Genomic DNA, 19,047 nt, shown 5'->3' on the forward strand with positions numbered 1-19,047 from the left:
CAGTGCGGTTGGCGCAGGGTAGAGCAGGGTTTAGGGCTGTTGTGCATAGGGTCGCTATGAGTCGGAAACGACTCGACGGCACATAAGAACAACAAAAACAGACTCTCTGTCCACTCTTCTTGATTCAGGTTTGAGCTCCTTACCTCCTGCTCATCCATCACGTCTCAGTCCAAATGACTCCTTCCCTGATGCCTCCAACTAGGTCAGATCCTTGTTCTTCTGCCTGCTTAGAAGTCATCAACAAGAATTGTACCTTTATTGTTTTGAAATTTTTATTTTATATTGGTTTGCTTATAAATCTCATATAAATTGTTTCACACTATCCTTCATTCACCTTTATTGTGTAATTTTTTTTCCCTTTAATGTCTTTCCCACCTCTAAGCTCTACTCAGGTAAGGGCCATTCATGGTTTTCCAACATTGTATCCTCGCAACCTGGTCACACTTTGATAAGTATGGGTTGAATAAGTAAGTGGATAATCATAGATCGTCTGTTTACAGATTTTGTGGGTTATATATTGTGCTATTTTTTAGAGTTCACAATTAAATATTCTTATTGCATCAAGTGCCATCATTTCCATGTGCATAGGACACCCCAACTTATGAACAGAATTTTGTCACTTCACGCCATAAAAACATACAAAAATAATGAGGTACCATTTCTTTGTGTAAAGCTGAGAATTATTGCAACTGATGAGGTTGCAGGGAAATTCATAATTTCATGCACTGTGGATCCAAGTGTGAGTTGGTAAGGGGTTCCTACAAAGCCAGTTTTGCAATGTAGTGCTTGAAAGTCTCATACTTTTTATGTAAACAATGTTACTGTTAGGACTTTATCTTACAGAGCTAATCAGAGATAGGTTAAATACATAAAATACAAGATCACTTATCTCAGCACTGCTTGTCTAAGGAAGCATGTCTAGGTTTCTATTGCTGGAGCCCTGGATCAGTTATGTATATAAAAGGGAACACGATCACACCAAGCTTCCTGGTATTGGCTTTCTGAGCTGCCCCATTGGGTCTCTAGTGCCTTTACAGAAGCAGGCTGTCTCATCATTCTCCTTCAGAGTGGTTCACGCTTTACACTTTAAATAAGCAGCCCAATGTGTAATCCGCTGGAAAGCATTTAAGTGATGTGAGAAAGTAGTTATGATTTATTAGTAAATAACTGAAGCAGATTTTTTTCTTTAAAATACTAGGAACATTTTACACATTTACTTGGTTTGCAAAGGACTGAAATATTACAGAGACTATAATCTAGGTATTTTTTGGAAGCAAATTTTTAATCAGAATGTCCATTGTGCCTACGAAGATAAAGAAGCCTGGAATGATATTTACAAGCTGGTTTGACCAATTATTTCTGGAAGGAATACTTATAGCAATATTTTTTTCTTATAGCAATTTTTTTCCCTGTCTTCATGTTTTTCAGAATTCTTCATCCTAGATGACAATGTATATATAAATTCATTTAATAATGTGTTACTTTTTAAACAATTTGGTTATTATTCATGAGGCACATGGTGATACTTCTACCACATGGTCCCCCATAACAATCTCGTTTACTTTGCTGTGAAGCTTCTTTTGGTGAATTGGGTGCAGCAGTAGTTTTAGTTTAGAGGGACTAATTATCAAACACCTCCAATCCTTGACCTCTTCATCAACACCTCCCAGCAACCTGAGGCACCAACAGCCTGGATGTTTAGAGCCAGATCATTGCCTTGTCGTCTTCGAAAACTCCAGAGTAAATAGAAGTAATGAGAGGTTTAAATAAGGTAAGCACCAAGAAAAAGGTGTGTTTGGAAAAAAGAAGTCCATTTTAAATTTCACCATCATTTTTTTTTTTCTCATGGAACATCTGCTTCCTCCATCTCAATGAAAAGAGAAGCACGAGATTCATTTCTCATCTGGCACTTAAAATTACAGAGGAAAGAAAAAGGTACCGTTTAGTTTATGCAGTGTATGGCCGTCCAAATGACCTATCAGTCTGATTGCAGCAATAGGAGCGAGTTATTATAGGTTAGAAAATAAAAATAAGAAGAGATTCGTGTTTCCTTCCCCTTCATCTTCCGTCATTTCTTATTCTTGTGCTGTGACTCCTCTCCTTTCTATCCTGTTCACAAATGGATATTGGTGGGAACTGCATGAGGTGCAAAGTGACTCAGACCGGCTGTGCTGCAGGCAGAAGTGACAATTCCGAAATGCCACCCTCCAGGTGCCTCTCCCCTTCTCACTCTCTCGAGAGGAAGCAGAGAAGTCATGCATTCCTCATACAAAAGGGCAGGTGAAACGAAGCCCACGAGAAGCTTTCAAGTACCGTGAACTTTGTCATTTGCTGGCCCCTTCCTCATAAAACCACTCACACAGTAAACCACAAAATTACCAAGTCCAACAAGCTTAGCTGATATGAACTGGGGGAGAAAGATAAAAGAGTTCACTTTTTTTTCCCATTTTCTTTTATATTTTAATAAGCAAGTAAACCTATTTCATCAGCCTAACTGGGTTTTTCTATACGATTTTGTATGCATCCAATCTCCTAACATCCTGAGAACTCTATCCCAGGAAATGTACTCTATAATGGTTATAATGCCTTTAGTAGTGATTATAAAGCATTTCTTACTGAGTGCCTAAGGCAGTAATCTGACCTAGTGGTAAGTAACTGTGCGGCCAAGCTAAAGGCACGGAGTTGGAATCCACCAGCTTCTCCATGGGAGAAAGAGGGCAGTCACCACCTGTGCTGTTGACTGCCTCCTAAACATGTTGGCCAGCTGTGAGTCAGCTCAGAGTTGACATCATACAACAGCAGCAACAGGTCCTGGATGCAGTAGAGGAGAGAAATGGGGAGGGGGAATAACCATGGACAGTCTTACAGTTGTCACTGAATCACAGAATAAAATGCCCAACATCTATCATTTGTAATATTTTAGACAGTGGTTTTTCTAGATCCATGTAGGTAGCACTGCCTTTTTAACTCTTTACAAGAAATGCTCTTCAGCCCTGACTGATGATGTGTGCAGAAGTCCTTTGACTAAGGAAATTTGGGAAATGCTAATGAGTAAAGCCAAACAAGTTTATTATTGAGCTTCTGATACCCCTTAATATGCCATAACTCCTCTTCAGACATCTCAAAAGGTCACATAACTTGGGGGGGGGGGCAAAACCAAAAGCACCAAAAAGCTGCTTAATCTTTTCTCTTGGATCATGCTACATTTTTCTTCAAACCGTATTTTGGAAATGTTGACAGCCCAGAAATTCCCAGCTAAAATAGATATTATAGAGGCCAAAAAGTATTGCTTTTATTGATTGTTGTGGGCTTTTGGATTTTGCATTATGCTGGGAATAAAGAAATATGAACCGTGAAATGTGAACTGCTCAAACAAGAGAAAGGGATCTGCCAGGTGACGAAGTCCAGAGGTTGAGATTGAGACAAGCAGTGAACAGTGTGTCCTCTTCTACTCAGATGCCCAACTCTACGGCATACTTCTGTGTATATTTTTTTTCTTGAGTTTTGTGTTTTCATGATCTATAAGGTCCTTTATCTTTCTAGAAACTCGTTTCTTGGCGAGCTCTGGTGGCCTAGTGGCAAGAAGCTGCACTATAATCTCAGAGGTACACGGTTCAAATCCACCAGATGCTCTGCTGGAGGAGGAGGGACAATCTCCTCCTGTATCAGTCAGATCTGATTTGACGGTACACACAAAAAAGAAAAATAAAATAATAAAATCAAAATGTTGGCGTGGGTCCATTTTGAAGAAGAAAAAAAAACAAACAAACTCATTTCTTGCATGATATACCCCCAGAGCCATTGGAGTTCATGAGAAATGCATTAGCAGTACTGTTTAAACCTTGTTCTTGAGTTACTGGCAAAAACCATCTTTCACAATTTAAGCTTATGATGTACGTGTTGCCAGGAGGATGGGTAATCACAAGAAGATCTCTAATATGCATAAAAGCTTTTGTTTACTGTTTTAAAATCATTTAATCTGCCAAAATTGTGAATAACACAAATTACAAAGTCCTCTAATACATTAAAAATACCAGATTAATAAGCCTCATAAACCCTCTTTAAATTACAGACTTGTCCATCAAAGTGTATGTGCATGGGTCTGTGGTTTCATATGGGTAACACAGGTGTTAGAAGGTTCTATTATATGATTCTGGTTATGTTAAGATTCTTTGTAGACTAATTAATATACATTACTATGTTGTTTGTTGTTATGTGCCATTGCGTTGCCTGCAACCCTGTGTATAACAGATCTGACGACTGCCCTGTCCTGAGCCAATCTCACTGACTCCAAACACACCTACTACCATTGCCTTAGTTACTGTGTCAATCTATCTCATTCAGGATCTTCCTCTCCTGTGCTGTCCACCCTTCCAAGCATGACATCCTTCTCCAAGAATCGATCCCTCCTGGCCACATGCCCAAAAGTATGTGAGATGGAACTTCAAAATCCTAGTTAGCCTCTAAGGAGAAACTTGGTTTCACCCACTCCAAGACAGTCCTATTTATATTCTTGGCAGTCCATGATATGTTCAAGACTCTTCTCCAGCACCACAACACAAAGACATCAATTCTTATTCTGTTATCCTTTGTCATTGTCCAGCTCTCTGATGCATAGCTAGTAACTGCAAAAACCATGGCCTGGATCAGGCGCACCTTAGTCTCTAGACTGACGTTGTTGTTTCTCAGTACTCTGGAGAGGTCAATACTTGGGGCCTTTTTTGTGACTTTATTCAGAGCAGCTTGAACTTCCTCCTTTATTACCATTGGTTCTTGTCCATATGCTACTTTCTGAAATGGTTTTGTGTCTGCCAATTCTTTTAGGTACAGTGACTGTGTATTCCTAACTTTTTTTTTTTGGTGCTTCCTGTATCATTCAATATTTTCCCCATAGTACCTTTCATTATTGCACCTCAAAGCTTGAATTTGCCCTCCGTTCTTTAAGCTTGAGAAATGTCGAGCAAGTTCTTACCTTTTGATTTTCTGATTCCAGGTCTTTGCACATTTGTTTATGATGCTTTGCTTTGTCTTCATGAGCTGCCCTTTGAAATCTTCTGTTCAAGTCTTGAACTTCTTGATATCTTCCCTCTGTTTTGGTATCTCAGTGTTCTAGTACAATATTCCAAGTCTCTTCTGACATTCACATTGGTCTTGTCTTCTTCCTCTCTCTTTGTAATGGATGATTTTCTTGATATCATCCTGTGACAGCTCCTCTGGTCTTCATTCATTAGTGTTCAAGTCCTCACACTTGTTTTTCCGATGGTTTTTTAATTCAGATGGCATAGACTCAAGACCATATTTTAATTCTTGTGGATTTCATTTTCTTTCACTTTAATTTGACCTTGCACTTGAGTAGCTGATAATCTGTTTCACAGCCAACACCTGGCCTAGATTTCACAGCTGATGTTGAGCTTCTCCCGTGATTCTTCCCCCTGGTATAATCATTCTGGTTCTTGTGTATAGTCACCATTTGTGTTTTTTATAAAATATATTTTCGTTGAATAAATCCTTAAAGGTACAAAATCCTATCTCCAGCCTCATTTCTGTCTGTCAGCCTGTATTTTCCAATTATTGGCCCTTCCTTTGTTGTTCCCAACTTTCACTTTCACCAAATATTAATAAATTTTGGCTGCATGTTCAATTAATTTCAGACTGCAAGAGTTGATAGAAATCTGTTTCCTCCTCCTTGGCTTTAGTTGTTGATGCATAGATTTGAATGATTGTAGTATTAACAGATCTTCTTTGTAAGTGTATGCATAGTCTCCTTCACTCATAACATTGTACCTCAAAATGGATCTAGAAATTGTCTCTTTTACTATGACTACAACTCCTTTTTTCCTCACTGTTTAATTCTTGACATAGTAGATCATGATTGCATGATTCAAAGCCTATAACAGTACATATCAGCTTACTAGATCCTAGTATGTCAGAATTTATGGATTCTATAAGGACTGTAGTTTTCAATACGGATTTTTAAGCTCAGCATAAAGACAGAGATTATCACCACTGGGCCAATTGGCAGCTCTATGATAGATGGAGAAGAGACTGAGATTGTTACAGTTACAGATTGCTTGGCTGCACAATCAACACTCTTGGCACCAGTAGTCAGGAAATTAGAAGATTAATTTCACTGGGAAAATCTGCTGTCAGGGACCTCCCCAAAGCACTGAGAAGCAACGATTTGCGTCTAGAGACTAAGGTGTGCCTGATCCAAGCCATAGTCTTTGCAGTTACTTGCTATGCATCAGAAAGCTGGACAGTGACTAAGGATGACAGAAGAATTGATGTCTTTGTGTTACGGTGCTGGAGAAGGGTCTTGAACATACTTGACTGCGCCAAGTTTTTCCTTGGAGGCTAGAATTTTGAAGCTCCATTTCACATAATTTTGGGCATGTGGCCAGGAGAGACCGATCCTTGGAGAAGGATGTCATGGTCAGAAGTGTGGAGGGACAGCACAGGAGAGGAAGACTCTGGACGAAGTGGGTTAATAAAGTAGCTTGGGCAATGTGGGTAGGTCTGTCAGAGTCAGTGAGACTGGCTCAGGGCAGGGGAGGCTTCAGAGTTGTACACAGGGTTGCTACGAGTCACAGGCAACTAGATGACACATAACCATAACAACCTTTCCTTTGATGACAATAACTAGCTTTCCGGCACTCATACTTCATATGTTCCACATTCCAATTATAAGTGGCTGTTTGCAAATATAAGGCCTCAGAAAATGATGAAATACCAATTGAAATATTTCAGTAAACAGATGCAGCCCTGGATGTGCTCATCAGGTTGTACCAAGAAATATGGAGGACAGCAGTATGGCCAACCGACAGAAGGAGATCTTTTTTCCTCCCATTCCCAAAAGAGGTGATTTAACAGAGAATACAAATTATTGAACAAGATCACTAATATCACATGTAAGCAAATCTTGCTGAAGATTCTCTAGAAACAACTAGACCAATACATGAACAGAGACTTGCCAGAAATACAAGCTGGGTTTTGAAGAGGCCATGGCCTAGGGATATCCTAGGGATATCATTGCCAGTGTCAGATGGATCTTGGGTAAAAGCAGAGAGTACCAGAAGGATGTACATTGATATTTTATTGGCAAAGGCATTTGACTGTATTGATCACAACAAATTGTGGCTGACATTGAAAAGAATGAGCACTCCAAAACACTTGATTATGCTCATGGAAAACTTTAGAACAGGAACTATTGTCCAAACAGAGCAAGGAAAAACTTAAAAAGCAGAAAAGGAATGTGTCCCAGATGTATCCTTTCTTCATCCCATTTCAATCTATATGCAGAACAGAACATTTGGAAGGCTGGACTTTATGAAGAAGAATATAGCATCACGACTGGAGAAAGATTTAACAACCTGCACTATGCAGATGACATAACCTTGCTTACCAAAACTGAGGAGGCCTTACTTTGCTTCAGAAGGTAAAGGACTATAGCCTTCAATATAGATTGTGTCTCAACATCACGAAATCAAAGATCCTTACCGCTGGGCCAATTGACAGTATCATGATAGATGGAGAAAAGTTAGAGGTGGTTAATAATTTCATCTTGCTTGGACCCACAATCAAAACTCTTGGAACTAGCAATCATGAAATCAAAAGACTAATATATTGGGGGGAAATCTGCTGCTAGGCACCTCTCTAGAATGCTAAAGAGCAATGTTGTCAATCTAGAGACTAAGGTGCACCTAGTCCAGGTCATGGTCTTCTCAATTGAATAGTATACTACTGAGAGATGGACAGTAATCAAAGATCACAGAAGAAGTATCAATGCCTTTGACTTGTTGTGCTGGAAGAGAGTACTGAAGCATACCATGGACTTCCAAGAGAACAAACAGGTCTGGCCTGGAAAGGGTGAAACCAGCGTGCTCCTTAAAAAGAAAGATTTTGAAGTTCTATCGCACCTACATTGGGAAGGTTCCCAGGAGGGATCAGTCATTGGAGAAGGACATTATTCTTAGAAAGGTAGAAGGTCAGTGCAGGAGAAGAAGCCTCGTCATGAGATGGGTTAGGATAGTCACTGTAGCAGTGGGGTTAGATGTGTCAGAGGTGGTGAGGCTGACACAAGACAGTGCAAGGTTCACAGCCTTGGTCATAGGGTCGTAATGAGTTACAGTCAACTCAGCGGCACCTAACAACTATACTTGGTGTTCAGTTGTAGGTTATATGATAACAGAAGGAGGTGCATCACGTGATCCTATCAACTGAAGCAGAAAAGATGTTTGACATGGCTTATTTGCTTGTATCTGTGTTTGAAAGAATTATTTCTATTGTTAATCCATGTTTTATAGTACGTGCATATCTTAAGCATTTTACAGGGTATTGTTTCTTTCAGCAAAACATGGACCCCAGAGGAAAAAAATACAGAAGTATCAAATATAATAATACTAATTTCTTCTCATTAAAGCCATTTTAATATTATCAATCCTAGAGTCTAAACTCCAGTTAAAATTCAGATCAGAATATTGGTCTTTTATGTTAGAATTTTTTAAAACCACATTAAATACTATCTTTTTATCATTGCCAGAGTTACAGTATTCGTATTTATATTAACTCAAGGGAAAAATTTTATTCTTGGTCTTTGGAATAAATTCTCTTGCTAGTAAATAAAATGCTAAACATTAACATTTTCTACTGAGAGAGAGAGAGAGAGTGTGTGTGTGTGTGTGTGTGTGTGTGTGTGTGTTTAAGAGAGAGAATATTTAACTATATTTCTCCTTCTTTTTGCTTTTCAAAAAATTACCATTTTTCTTATATGGTTATAAGATCTCAAATTATCTATTTCTTTTTAATAATGGCATATGGTAACACTAAATCATGAATTCTCATGATCTTATTTGTAAATTATGTTTTCTCTATATCGTCTAGGTATTCTCTGTCCTCTCTACCTTTCATTTATTATTTTCAGTATTTTGTGTGTTGGGCAACAAAAGTATTTGCTGGCCACTGTGCTGTTATGTGTCCTCAAGAACTAACTCAGAGCTGACCCTCTAGTGGGGTTTGTTTTGTTTAAAATCTTTTTATTGGTTTTCATACAATAATTCCTTTACATTATGCTTTATTCACATACATCGTGCTTTGTATAATCCTTCATTTACATTGTGTTTCATAAAATCGTTCATATACACTCTATTTTAGATTATTTTTGTAATTGGTTTGGTTTTATAGTTTATATACTTTGTGTTTCACATTATTCTTCATTCACATTGTGTTACATACACTTTTTTTATTATTATTATTAATTGTAATGAAAATCTACAGAGATTTTGCATTTCCACTCACTCATCATTGCACATACATTCGTTTTCACGCATTAGGTTTTACAAAATCAATCACCATTGGGCCTTGCCCATCATTACCCCGTCTTTGCATCCTGATCCTTCCCTTTTGCTTCCCCCCATTCCTCCACCCACCGGACTCTGCAGCCCTGTGATTTTACCCCTGCCTATCCTCACCCCTCCACTCTCTACTCCCGCTCTTGACTTCCTGTGTATATTTTACTAGTTATCCTTCTATTTTTTAAAAAAATAATAGTCTTATTCTTAATTCACTCCGCATAATGTTCTCCAGCCTCTCCCAAGTTACGTAGTAGTTTTCAAAATCATTGCCGCTGAGTGCTGTATAGTATTTCATTGTGTGAATGTACCACAGTTTCTCAATCCATTTGGTTGTGGTTGGACATTTGGGCTGTTTCCATGTTCTTCCAATGATCACCACAGGCTCTTGATCATATGTTTTTTTCTTAAAATTCTTCTGTGTCAGTCAATTCTTTTTGCTCTAGTGACTCTGTATACTTATATCTAGTGACTCCTTTGGCTTTTTTCCAAATTTAGGATTCCTGTGTTCTGTGATTGAGCTGGTGGGAGTAAGTGTGCCAGAGAAGGCGCAGTTGGCACAGGCTAGAGAAGGGTTTAGGGCTCTTGTACATAGGGTCGCTATGAGTCGCAAATGACTCAACAGCACATAGCAACAACAGTGTTTTTATTTACTCCCTTTAGCCATATTCAGAGAAAACCATCCTACATTTCAGGTTGCAAATCTTTGTTCCCAGTGACATGGTGTGAGAATGGTGTTAAGCACTGAGCGAGCAGCTCTCTCTGACCTCCACTAACTTCACAAGGGGAAAGAATCCCCATTGACAGCAGCAACAGCAGAAGGCTGGGGCTGTGAGGTCAGATGTGCCCTCTCTAAAACCCGTAACTTTTGGCATTCCAGTGGGGTTTGGAGGCTGTAAATATCACAGGAGGGGATTGTCCATCTTTTTCCTCCATCCACGGAGCTGCTGTTGTTCTTGTTATGTGCCGTCGAGTCACTTGTGACTCACAGCAACCCTATGTACAACAGCCCTAAACTCTGCTCTGTCCTGTGCCAATCGCACTCTCTGACACTCCCATCCCAATTATACCAGTCACTGAATCAATCCACCTCATAGAGGGCCTTCCCCTCCAGCGCTGTCCCTCCACCCTCCCAAGCATGATGACCCTCTCCAAGGGCCGGTTCCTCCTTACAGCATGTCCAAAGTATGTCAGACGGAGCCTCAGAATCCTTGCCTCCAAGGAGCAGCCTGGTTTAACCCTCTGCAGGATGAACCTGTTTGTTTTCTTGGCAGTCCATGGTACCCTCAATACTCTTCTCCAGCAACACAGCTCAAAGCCATCAACTCTCCTTCTATTCTCCTGACTCATTGTCTCTCTGATGCATAACAAATGATTGCAAAGATCATGGCCTGTATCAGATGCACCTTAGTCACCAGAGAGACACCATTGCTCTTTAGTACTTTGGAGAGGTCCCTGACAGCAGACTTTCCCATCGGAGCTAGGCAGTAGTAATTTAGCATGCAGGAGGTCGACACTCAACATGTAACTAAATATATCACATGTCAGCTCAGACCATATATACAGTATTGTGTAACAGGGTGTTTGGATAGCCTCTCAGAACCTGGGGAGCCAAAGAGCCAGCCACGTGTGTATGTAGGGGAAGAACTCCCAGGCAGTGGAGCAAAACCTCTTGAGACAGATGCATGCTTGCCTTTTCTGTGTAAGAACAAACATGATTCGTGAGACAGCAGTAGAGGGACAAGGCAAGAGGCAGCAAAGAGGAAATCAGACTGACCATGGGACGAAGCGTTCTTTGTGGTTTTGTATACCTACACCACTGCAGTGACGCGTCTCTCCGTAGAGTGATACCATTGCAGGGTATAGAGCCAAGAAGTGCTGGAGAAGGCTCACATCAGTATGCTCTCAATGCTTCAGCAAGGAAAGGGCTAGGGGAAAGAGACAGGAAATGACAGCTGCTCTCAGGAGAGAACTGGGGATGGTGTGATCAAAAGACAGCAGTGGAAGTGGCAGGGCACAGTCTGCTTCCAGATATGCTTTGAAGGTAGAGCTACCAGAAATTAATCTATAAACTGAGCCTTTTTTTTAAGCTGTGCTTTTCAATTATTATTTTGTAGCCAGCTACTTCCCCCAAGTCTACTAAGTAAGTATTTATAAAATGGAACTGGCTTAATTGATACAAATGTTTCTGTTAATACAAATTTAAAATAGATGAAAGCAAACTTTAGGAATTTAAGATTTTATTTAATTGAGTTGGAAATGCAGTATTAAGTGCTTATATACTTTTAAGATTCCTTGATTTGTAATCTCTTTGTCTTATTACAAGGAGTACAGAAAATACAGAGTGTAAATAAGTATATTTGGCATGGTCCTCCCATCCACTATTCTTTTCAGGCATAACATTCATTTGTTTTACTCAGGTTTTGTTCATTATTCTTTATTATTCCCAGTGCAAATGTAAGAAAAAGACAGTAAGACATGGACAATAAGAACAGATTTTGCAGAACAAGGGGCTCATTTCAAGTCTAGAGGCCAGCACTTGTCCAGCTATGTAACCTTGAACATGTGGCTAACCTCTCTACGTCTCTGCTCCTCTCTGCCAAATGAGAGGATTATTGGATGACATAGTACATAACAGGTTGAGATGGTAAAAAAAATGTCAACAGTTCAAGTCCAAGGTCTCCACAGGAGAAAGATGGGGAGTCTCCTGTAAAGATTAACAGCTTTGGGAACCCAGTGGATGGTCCCTGTAATCACAGCCAATGGCAAAAATGGGTTTGGTTTTAACTGGAGAGAGAGAGATTATTGTTGTTGTTGTTGTTGTTGTTGCTGCTGTTGATTGCCGTCAAGTCGAGCACAACTCATAGCGACCCTATGAAAAAAGACCTGAAACCTTTCTATAACTATTATCATTTATCAAAATTCGTAGAGTTTCTAGAAGCCTGTTGTTTAGGAAGTGGATGCCACTCCTGCTTCCAAAAGATAGAGAGTAGAAGTTTAAAATGCCAGCTGTTTTAGCCATCTCATTCTTGAAACTGTCTCAGTACCGCACTAAAGGACAGCCCTTCACTGTATGTGACGGTCTTCCTTGGTGAAGGTTGGCACATGGCATTTCCTGCTCCTAAGTGCTCGCCTGAATCTCTGGCTGCATTATTTCAGGTATATATTGTGGCCCATGAGGCTCCACGTGATGGAATTACTTTGTCTGTCACTGCATCTCCTGATCTCATTTGATATTGTAATCAAATCGCAAAATTCAACCCCATATAAACATATGGTATCTGTCAGAGAACGAAGCAAGAATTATACCAGTTGTCAGGACAATTTAAAAAAAAAAGAAGTTCTTTGCTCTTTTCCCCATTAAGTTTGCATAGATGTGTTTAGTAACATGACCATCAAAAACTTTCTCCTGTAAACTTCTGTTGCTTGTCCGAGTGATCATTTACAGTTTTTGTCTGAATTTCCAAATTGATGATTTATGCCTCAGTTGAACATTTTGTGATCACTGGCATTGCCTGCCCTTACAACTCAGGTGAAGTAACAGCCTTATTTTACCTTTCTTCTTCCTTTAAAAATAAATAAGAAAGAACAATACTTTGCAATTTATTTTTCTGTTGTTAACCTCCAGAAAGCTTCTAATGGAAAAGAAGTGACCGATGAATTAGTCTCAACATAAAATCAAGTAATTGATGTTTCCAGATTTAGACAGGTAGTATAATTATAAGAAATGTTTTCAAAGCATGAAATCCAGTAGTATACATGTTTTTGAAATAACAAATCATTTATTATACATTGGAGGAAAAAAATTCCGAGATTTAATGATGCTTTTGTAGGAATAAGAGGCCTCAATGTCACTTTGATTCAAGTATAACTTTAAAATTAATTGCTGTGATTCTAATTGACTAGTTAACAAGCATCAAAAATATATATAAAACACACACATATGTATATGTACACATGTTCTCTGTGTCTAATTGGATGCATCAAGTAATAATTTTATTGACAGCATTATTTTTAGGAGTTTGTTTTTCCTTGGTTTTTAATAATTCTTATGTCCACCTATTTCACCTTAAAAATTAGCAAAGTGGAATGATGACTAGATACGTGTTTGGGAATTTTAATGTAATCTTTAGAGGAAATAAGCTAGTAAAAGAAGACATTATTATCCTTTAATGCAGAAGACTCATTGTGTGCTTGAAATCTATAAATGAATTTTAAAATGATTATGAGATTAAGTTCTTTTTTCTACGTAAATAAAAATAAACCATTAAAATTTTTCATTTATTTAATGGTCAAAATTTTAGATGACTGCTGTGTAGCCAGATAAAAAAAGTAACACAGAATAAATTCTAAGGCCCTCTATTAGATATAAATATCTAAATCTAAACATTTTGGATCTAGATCTAAAATAGTTTTCTATTTTTGCCCTAATCTTAGCAAAGAGCACTGGCAACCTAGTTAGTGTTAAGGAACTATGCTATAATCCCTATGGTATGTGGTTCAAATCCACCATCTGCTCAGCAGGAGAAGGATGGGCAATCCCCTCTTGTGTGATTAACTCCGTGTAAAAACCCGCTGGAGGGTCAGCTGTGGTCTGGTTCTGACTTGGAGGTACACAGCCAGGATCTTAGTAAAAGAAAGCTTGTGTGCCGACTACATGGCTACTTTAACTTACAGAGGAAATTTGTGTTCCTTCTGTAGGGATAATTGATTATACATAATAACACCGTAAAGAAATTTAATTATTATTGCGCTTCTGTTGATTTTTACTCAGATCTTTATTTTTCTGTTGTTTCATAGCTGTACCAAAAAAAATTCATAACAATTAAAACTGCTTTTCCCATGTTACATTAGCTTTGCTTTCATCTGGAAAGGAAGTGGTTAAGACATTTGCGCTTACATATTCTGTCTGGTTTTTTGTGATTTTTTCCATTCAAGGGATATTCATTTAATTGGTTAAATGTTTGGTACCACCGTAAAGCACTTTTCACTGCCACTTTCAAGGACTAGTCATTGTTTCCTGAGATCTGGGAATTATTTATTATAATCTTTTACCTTGAAGGCTGTCTGAAAGAGAATAATTCTGTTCCTTTCATCCCAGATCAAAAGATGAAGCAAATGACTGCAAATATCTCCAATACCTTTTTCTTTATAGGCAAAATTATATTCTAGACCCATATCTATTTGCCTTGAATATTTAGGTTTTCAGGGGGAAACAGGTCTGACTCTGATAAAATAAGACATTGTGGCTGTATGAACCTGGCATTAAAATCGTTTAAAAGATTAGCACGAATACACTTTATAGTATGTACAATTAAGTGGTGCATTAATATGAACTACTATTCCTGATTTTTTTTTTCTTCCTCCCAGGCCTGATGGAATTGGAACAGTGTCAATGGAAGAAAAAGAGAGGTTCGAGGAAATAAAAGAGAGACTCTCTTCTCTTTTAGAAAATCAACTGAGCCATTTCAGGTATAGATTCTGTTGATCAATATGAATATTTGGTTTTCCTACGTCACACCATCCTCAACCCCCTGAAAGCGTTTGATGTTCTCTTTCTGCCTTTCCTCAACAGCTCACTATAACTGATGTTTCCAGGAATGGATAATTTGATTTTTTTTTTTTGCCTGTGACTCTTTTTGTCAGTTTTATCATGGTGATGGCATAAAAGCAATCAAGGTCCATTCCTAGCTGTGTCTTTAAGAATTTGTAGGCCATGTTTTGTATGATCCTTTCTCTAGCTAGGCTTCTGTCTTACTACCTTAAGAAACCTTTTTCACTTGTTTTGCTAAAAGAAAAAAAGAATTGGTAGGCCAATCAGAACAGGTGCATATCATTCTTACTTAACCTTTCTTTGGTGTAAGAATAGGCTTAACGCATTTCCAGTCATTTAAAAGCTGCATATGCAGCAAGTGAAGGTCATTGTGATGAAGAATTTGCTCCAAGTACAGGTCGGATCATTGGTTTCAAAGTGAGGACAAGTTTACAGAACTTGAAATCAGAACGAGTGAGAATTCTGAGGGACTAGAAAAGGGTTCTGGTGGCTGAATAGTAAGGAGCTAGACTGTCCACCCAAAGCCATTCAGCACAAACCCACCCGCTGTCCTGGGAGAGAAAAACGGGCACTCACCCCACATGTGATTTACTGCCTGTGAAAACCTGCTGGAGGGTCAACTAGGGTTGGTTCCACTTGACAGTGCATCACAGCAACAGTGGGTAAACAGTCGTGAAGCCAACCCAGAGGCAGCTAGTTCGAATTTACTAGGTGCTCCAAGGAAGAAAGATGGGCAGTTTCCTTCTGTGTGATTGACAACCACTGAAAACTCACTGGAGGCTCAACTGAGAGTTGGTTCCCACTTGAAGGCACAAAACAGAAGAGCAGAACTTCAGGATAGCGGAAGCCTCCTGAAAGATGGTAACCAGCCACACCGCCTTGGACGTGTGTCCCTCTCCACAGTCCTGCCAGCAATCCAGCCCCACGGGGTTGACTCGTGCGGATTCCCTGCACCTCTTCCAAGTCTCACATTCCAGAACTTCCGCCAGTAATTTCTCCCATTCTGGTCACCATAATGATTCACCCAGATCATTCCAGTCTGTTTCTATTTTGCATCATCAACTGTGGAATGAATTATTTGAAGTCTTATGTTTAAGGGCAAATGACAGTTGTCCATAAGTCTGACATGCATAACCGTGGGACAGCCTATGCACAGCTTAATACTTGGAAAACAAAAGCTATCACACCCCATACTGTTCCTTGCTCAATTAATGTTGGGAATTAGTACAAAGAAAAAGTTGTAGAGAGAAAGGGAAACGATATTAATAGTATTTCTTTTTCTCTGATTTTATGTAGTTCAACAGAATCTAATGCTTAAAAACAAATCACCCTAATTTTTTCTCTCTCTCTTATTCTTGGGTTTCTTAAAAGGTTACTATGTCACAGAGTCAAGTTTTATAGAATGTCTGACACTTGCATGTTTGTGGTTGGCAATCATTTTATGTAAACTTATCAAAAAAGAAATTCAATTAATATTGCCCCCAAGGAGGGAGAGCTTGTCATTTATCTAATTGAATGTGATATAGCTGCTCTCACCCTGACTTGTTTCCTTCTCTGTAATATGAAGAGGCTATTATACTCAGTGACTGTTAGAAAAAAAAAAAATGGAAGGTATTTTCAGAGACTAGACCGTGTCTCCATTATAGGGAACATTCTCATAATATGGATGCTAAATTTCCATCTAAAAAAATGATTCAGTGATATTAGACAGGTGGGAAGGACAGACAGAAAGTACATTTAGGGTTAGAAGAAGTGATTTTGAGAAAGGGGAAGGGGCAAAAATACGTGAAGTAGTGGTTTTCAAATAGTACATTTCATGCCTTCAAAACATGACATGTAAAGCAATGGAAAAATAGTAATCCTGAAGGAATGGGAAAAAATTTATGTAAATCCCATAATTGCCTCAGCTTGCTGCTTGGAGAGAATCTTTATCGCAAGTCCCAGGGAGGAGCAACCGGATAGGAACCCAGAGGACTCCCTGACGGGAGGAGGCAGAGCTGGAGGCCAGGGAGGCTGAGGGTGTCAGAGTTCTCAGGTGACAGTGCTAGTGGTGGTGTTACCGAGTCATAGCAACAGTATGAACACCAGAACTGAATCCTGCCCTATCCTGCACCGTTCTCGCCATCTCTGATACACTTGAGCCCATTGCTGTAGTCACTGTCACTGTCAGTCCATCTCATGGGGGGTTCTTCTCTTGTGCTGACCCTCCACCTTTTCAAGTACGAGAGAGAGAGACAGAGACAGAGAGAGGACAGCTGGAGGTATTGGAAGAACACTTGGATAGGAGGGGCTTGGAGATTGTTGTTGTTGTTTAGCTTCGGACTGATCATTGTATTACCAGGGGAAATTGAAAAGATTAACACAGGCTCAGAAATAGTGTCTGTTCCCACTAACTAAAGTGGAAAACGTAAGATTCATGAATACCAGGTAGAGTATTCAGAAGGAACTGGGCGAAAATTATATATCTCGGCTAAATTCTACTATAGTTCATCCCGATAGAGACCAAGACTCAAAATAAATCTAATGTTTCCAAGTAATTTACCTGTGTCCTAGAACAAAGCTCAAGAATATTTAAAGGAATACAAAATTCCCAGCTATCAACGTCAATGTCCAGGCAAAAAATTACTTGGAATAAAGAAATTCAGGACAGCATGACCAAAGAAAAGGATTTTAACCCAAAAATAGTCTCACTGAGGAACAAAGATGGACTTTGTAAACAAGTTTCTGAAAAGATTTATCATTACTTTTTACCATCTGGTATTTGAGAAGTGAGAGTAAAGGTGTAAAGGAGCTTTTAGCAACCCTCGGGTCAGTTCCAACTTCTCTCAACCATATAGGACAGAATAGAACAGCCCTGTTCCTGGGTTGCCATATTCGTGGGAGCAGATCCCCAGGAAATTTCTCCCAAAAATGAACTGATGGGTTCAAACCACTGACCTTTTGGTTAACAGCTCATTGCTTAACTGTGATACCACCAATGGACCTTTGTATTAAGTTGGCTGTTGTTTGTTGTTGATGTGATATAAGGTTGATCCCAATTCATTCTTGATCCTGCAGTGGATTTTTTTCAGAGGCTATAAATTGTACAGGAGGAAATGGTAAATGTTTCTCCCTTGGAGCAGATAGTAGATTCAAACAGCACAGACATGGAAATCATAAAATGTCACAAATAGAACTTCGTCTCACACTGGTTTTGATGTCAAAAGTAATCAAATGTTGTTCCAAAGCCAAGCATCCAAATTAAGACAGACTAGGAAGAAAGATTGGCTATCTACTTGCAAAATGTAACAGGCCTTCGAAAACCCTGTGTACAATAGAGTAGAGGTAGAGTAGAACAGATATGGTAACTGAGGCTGAGCCCTCAAATTTGGAAGGCTGTGCCAGTTGGTTTGTCAGAGTCAGTGAGACTGGATCAGGACAGGGCAGGCTTCAGAGCTGCTGCTGTGCATAGGGTCGCTGTGAGTCACAGGTGACTCGATGGCACAAAACAACAACAGTTAAGATTAACAGCAAATTAGACACTCCAGGAGGAAAAAAAAATCCCGAGTGTGAAGACACATCAATAGATATTGACCAAGTGAAACACAAAGACTTGAAGAAAACATCGAACATATGATCAGTAAGTGTAGGACAGCGTCAAGCATTTTCATACATATTATCAAAGTATTTTAAGGAGAAGACAGAGGAGGAATAAAAATGTATTTCAAGATATAATAACAGAAAATGCCAGTTTTTATGAAAATTATAAACTCTCAGATCCAAGAAAAAATTATGAACACAAAAAACAACAAAAAGCTCATCAGGGCTCCTGGCAAGCAAATTTCTGAAAAACAGTGATTAAAAGGAAATCTTAAAAACAGAGAGAATAGAGCGCTTTGGTGACCTAGTGGCAAGAAGCTGCACTGCAATCCCAGAGGTATGTGGTTTGTATCCACCAGACGCTCTACTGAAGAAGGAGGGGCAGTCTCCTCCTGTACCAGTCAGATTCGATATGACAGTACACACACAAACCAAAAAAACAAAAAACAGAGGGCATAAAGATATTGTGTGAAAATAAAGAAGAATGCCAGCAGATGCCTCTTCAGAAATAATACAAGCAATAAGATGGTGAAGCGGCATCTTTCCTTTGTTGAACGGAAAACAAGC

The 19,047-nt window shown here is 39.1% G+C and overlaps 1 protein-coding gene across 2 annotated transcripts in view; it reads left to right on the top strand.

Annotated features, from left to right (window-relative positions):
• Positions 1 to 19,047, top strand: part of CADPS2 (Ca++-dependent secretion activator 2) — a 637,557-nt gene that overhangs the window by 464,607 nt on the left and 153,903 nt on the right. For both annotated transcript variants that reach the window (XM_006901794.1, XM_006901793.1), the window contains one exon: positions 14,718 to 14,819. In XM_006901794.1, coding sequence (XP_006901856.1) covers positions 14,718 to 14,819 — 102 coding nt within the window. The remainder of the gene's footprint in view (positions 1 to 14,717; positions 14,820 to 19,047) is intronic.

Source organism: Elephantulus edwardii, unplaced genomic scaffold (genome assembly GCF_000299155.1).
Source record: "Elephantulus edwardii isolate Elephantulus edwardi_28Jun2011 unplaced genomic scaffold, EleEdw1.0 scaffold00345, whole genome shotgun sequence".
Lineage (NCBI taxonomy): Eukaryota > Metazoa > Chordata > Mammalia > Macroscelidea > Macroscelididae > Elephantulus > Elephantulus edwardii.